Source organism: Pinus tabuliformis, chromosome 6, assembly GCF_031772625.1.
Source record: "Pinus tabuliformis cultivar Carrire ecotype Pingquan chromosome 6, CPIR1, whole genome shotgun sequence".
Lineage (NCBI taxonomy): Eukaryota > Viridiplantae > Streptophyta > Pinopsida > Pinales > Pinaceae > Pinus > Pinus tabuliformis.
Genome location: NC_142292.1, coordinates 1,623,933,030 through 1,623,937,948, shown reverse-complemented (window position 1 = coordinate 1,623,937,948; position 4,919 = coordinate 1,623,933,030). Strand labels below are relative to the sequence as shown.

Genomic DNA, 4,919 nt, shown 5'->3' with positions numbered 1-4,919 from the left:
TTTTTATGTCAATATCAATCTCCTTTAATTCTTGGGATACTCTTCCCTTTTCTTTATAAATTAATTTACTCCTCTAAAACTTTTCCATATATACACGATTAACGGTTAAAAATCATATGTATTCATTGAATTTACACATACATATATTTTATTTTATTTTTTTAAACAGAGTTGTCTATAATGTGATTTTTTGGAGATTCCAGTGACGGAATCCGGCCAAAGAATTTAAGATTAAATCTTGATTTGTTGCAGTTAAAATGGCTTTTTAACTGCATATTTGGATTCAGCATCTTGAAAAACACCTGGGACACCTTGATTGTGCACAATACTAGCTATCAAACTTGCGATTTCAATAAATTGCTACCAAATTTTGACAGAAAAAACCACAAAAAAAAACTTTCAAAGAATCTCATTATAAGCCACTGCAATTACAACTCTTCCAAATATACAAATTCAGTCATATACACTTCGGAGAAGCTATCGCCTGACACCATCGCTATCTCTCCCAAAGACAGAAACTCATCGCATATACATAGATGATAGAAGGATGACAACACTTTAATTTGTTTGACCATCTAATTTGTTTGACCATCGCCATGTCATTATGGCCGACACACTTAATCCTCGTCTCCCACTCAATTTCCTTGGAGAATGCAGGGTCCACTACCATTCGGGCATTCCACTGGTTGACAGTTCCCTCTTTGCTGTTGACGGAGTTTCTTTTTCTGCTTTCTGGAGCTTCTGTTTCTGCTTATTGGAGATGAGGAATTTTCAGCCACTGGAGGCTTCTCAGCAGTAGAAGAAACAAGACAAACGGCCACATCATCCACTGGAGGCTTCTTACCAGTTGAGGAATCAGGAAATAGAGGCACATCTTCAACTTCTTGCATTAATTCACAGTTTCTTCTCTGTTGTTGACGGAGCTTCTTTTTCTGCTTTTTAGAGCTTCTCTTTCTGCTTATTTCCTGCGATGTGGAGCTTTCATTCGCTAAAGGCTTCTTGAAGGTGGAAGAATCAAGAAATAGATCCTCACCTTCCTCTGGTACCTTACTTTTATCAACAAAAATAGCAGTTGAAGAATCAGAATATGCAGCCAAATGTTGCGCAGGAGGTTTCTTACCAGTTGAAGAACCCACTGGTGCCTTCATTTTATCAGTGCGAATACCAGCCGATTCAAGGTTTACAGCCGAATTTTCTATTGGTACCTTACTTCTATCAACGCTAATACCCATTGAAGAGTTGGGAGATACAGCCAAATCTTCCAGTGGAAGCTTCTTACCAGTAAAAGAATCAATAAATACAGCCACATCTTCCACTCGTACCTTAGCCTTATCAACACTACTGTCAGATGAAGAAGCACGATGTACAGACGAATCTTCCACTGGTACCTTAGTTATATCAATGCCAATACGAGTTGAAGAATCAAGAAATGTAGCCAAATTTTCCACTGGCACCTTAGTTTTATCAAGACGAACACCAATATCTGCTGCATATCTCTTTAAAAAGTAAGTTCCAAGCAGCATAAATGCCAGGCCTAGTGAGCTATTAAGCGTATCTCGATGGTCACAGGCGAGACGAGAAGCAGAACGGACGCCATCCATAGCTGCAACTTGCCCACTTCTTCCTGAGGCCATTCTTTTAATAATGTATCCCATCCTGCAGTATATTGCAAAGTCCTCACAGTTGTTACAAAACAGATCGTAGTTTCCAAAACCATGTTTATGCAGATACATTGCACGGTGAATGACTTCGTCTAGGGGATCAGACTGTGCAAGTGTACATGTTCCTCCGCGGACTTGTGCCAAAAATACAGCTTTACTAACACCATACTCAAATCGATGCACAGGTCCTCCCTCAAGAAAGCAATCTAAACAGGACCAGATCACTCCACTATTTCCATATTGGAGGCCGCAGCTGTCAATAGATCTTGGGCAGCTCAGATGTTGTTTTGGTATTGAAGTAGAGGCAAATGAATTAATTAAACTGACCCCTGCTCCAATTTCTTGACCCGACCCTCTTGTAAAATGGACAACGTCATCATCCCCAACAAAAATCCCTGTGTAGGATCCCACGGAGCATAAGACGTGAGATGAACTTAAATGGGAAAGCATGCAAAATCCAATTACATTTATTGCAGAACAGCTAAGCAAAGTCATTATGGTAGACGAGAACAATAAAGTTTAAACTACATGGAATCAAAGTGTGGATCCAGGACAGTTGGATGCCAAAACAGAAATGGCATACAAATTTCAACTAAAAGTAAAATGTTGCAGAGAACGAGCATAACGATAATTGGCAAACAAACCATAATTCAAACATGATGAAATTAAACACCTGGTAGTTTCTCCAACCTAATTTTATAGATAGAGAGAGATGCCATTGAAACTAGGATAGTGTTGAAGTGAACTAAAACCAGCAAACCGAATGGGTTATGACACCATCCATATCCATACAAATGTCGCGGAACCAATTAAAAACAAATGCATTAAAACCCAGAAGAATGTAAAGAGTTCTCAGTAACTATATTGAATGTAAAAGTTATGCTTAATGCGAGGAAATGTACCGTGGTGAGCATATGTGTAACCTGTCCTCCATGAGTAAACATGGTCGCCAGCTCTAAGATCCCTCCTGTCCACCTCGTTGAAGAGAATGCCCATTTAGATTATATTAAGTGAGCTGGATCAACAAAGTCGGTTGATTGATGGCGCAATGCAGAAGACTCCCCTGTTGTTGAAATAGCAAGCGAACAGTTTTCCGATTTGCAAGACGATGTGGTAAATTTAGGCCTAAGCATCGTTTATACATGTATGTCATTTGATGGCGGTGCTAAAGCGTAGTGGGACGACCCACCACCAGGTTCCGCGAAGGGCACGCTTGCTTGCCTTTTCTTGGACTACACGCTATGCTATCACTGAGAAATTTCCAAAAGGCGGATACAGGATGGAATGGGCACACTAGTGTTTGGAAATTGCCAAGCACTTTTGTTAGGGGTTCAAATGAATTCATGGATCCATGAGTTTCAATTGAAATTGTTAGTTTTGTGTATACTGAAAATGGATATTTTGTAAACAAAATTAGTGTGTATGAGGAAAAGTGATATGTGAATGGGCATTGTTGAAAGTAAGGGGTGGATCATATTGAGTTATGGTTGAAAGTATTGGTTATGTGTGTTTCAAATATGGATATTTTATAAGTAATAGTAGTGTTTGGAAGAATAGCATCATCTGAATGGACATTCTTGAAAGCAATGGTGGATGATAATGAGTTATAGTTAATGTCATGTAGAGGTTACCCATTATGCATACAGTAGTTGTTGTTTATGTGAACATGTTTTTGTTCATTATTGTAAGGTTTTTTTTTGTATTTGGGGACTATGTTTTTCCATATGTTACATGTTTATGGCGTTATTAAAAAATACTAGTGGATTGTAATGAAAGAGTTGAAATAAGCGATACGACATTGTGAACAACCTCATGGTTGTCATTTTATAGTTGAATTTTTTTTTCGTTAAAGTGATGTAGAAGTATTATTAATATTTGAAATATCTAAATTAATTGTGGAAATTCATTAGTAGTAGTTTACATGGGAAAGGTTATTGATAATAATATTTAATAAACAAGATTGCATGTAATAGTGGAAGATGAAGGCAAGTGATATACATTAGGTGGAATTAACAGAAAGTGCAATGTTTGTAATGAAGAATGTCTCTTGATCTTCAAACATCCTTTTTCAAGTTTCAATTGAAAAAACAAGTAGCAGATTGTAATGGATGAGGTGAGAAAAGAAATATAATATTGTGAAGAACATTGTGGTTGTCATTCCATATTTGAAGATGCATCGAAATTTGTTGGAGGCATTGAAGACCCAAAGAAGCAGCAATGAACCTGGAAAATGTATATTTTGTTAAAATTTCTAATATGTAAATTAACTGTGGAAATTCATTAGTAATAGTTTGCATGTGAGTTTTGTTAAAATGAAATTAGAATTAATGGAAATGAACTTACCTTTGTCATGAGGATTTAAATATTGTTAGTCGAAGATGCAAGGTCAACGACGACATATCGAACACCACTGGAGATTTATGCGTAATTGGAGATACATATTTTTTTTATTTCCATTTTGCCTGTATTTTTCGCATTCTATCATGTTGATGAATGTGGTTGATGTGTTTCAGGGAAGATTTAATTTGTAGTAATAATTGTATAGTTAGACAGAAGCAGTATAATGGTACTGCTGGATTCGGTACCGAAAGAAATATGTTTTGTATATGTTGCAATGTAAGTATTGATGCCTCAATTTCGTCCCAATAGTTATATAGTTGTGCTATTTCTGAGTCCATATGTCATGTTGCAAAAGAAAGAAAATGTTAATATCAAGTCTATAGAAAATATAATGAAAATGTAATATTTACAACCATGTATTAATAATGATTAGATTTGATTATTTTCCAAAGATATGAAACCTTAATAAATAAAAGAAACCTTCTGGTGATGTTAACGTATGGAATGGAGCAGATTGTATGGAGGTGGCATTGAATGGAGAATTTCTTCTGCGTGTTTTCTGCGAGAAATGTTTTTGTTGTCCTTCATTTTATTGTAACGATCGAAACTGAATGTGGGGCAAATCCGAAGATCTTGTAGAGAAGGTACTCTTGAAATTGCTCTAAATGTGAGACCTTGGCGTTCAATTTTCCCAATGTCAATTATTGCTTTTAGCAGTGTCATACATTGAGATTTATGTATGGTTAATGCCCAAGTCATCTTTAGTGGAATTTGCATACGTCCATTTCTTGTTATTGCTAGAACAAGCAAGTGAGTGAGATTTCTTTCATCCAAAGGAGGCCCGATGCATTTGGGAAAAGCCACGACAATAAATGTTGGAAGTTCTGGAGGTGCAATTGATTCTTTGTAAAATATGGT

At 36.6% G+C, this 4,919-nt stretch overlaps 1 protein-coding gene across 1 annotated transcript; it reads right to left on the bottom strand.

Annotated features, from left to right (window-relative positions):
- Nucleotides 1-424: 424 nt before the first annotated feature.
- On the bottom strand, nucleotides 425-2,789 carry LOC149265124 (uncharacterized). Its single transcript, XM_089391754.1, has 2 exons — nucleotides 2,564-2,789; nucleotides 425-2,056 (listed from the first exon to the last, which is right to left on the bottom strand). Exons 1-2 carry the CDS (start codon nucleotides 2,655-2,657, stop codon nucleotides 636-638), a joined length of 1,515 nt encoding a protein of 504 aa, XP_089247880.1. The 5' UTR covers nucleotides 2,658-2,789; the 3' UTR covers nucleotides 425-635.
- Between the last annotated feature and the right edge of the window lie 2,130 nt (nucleotides 2,790-4,919).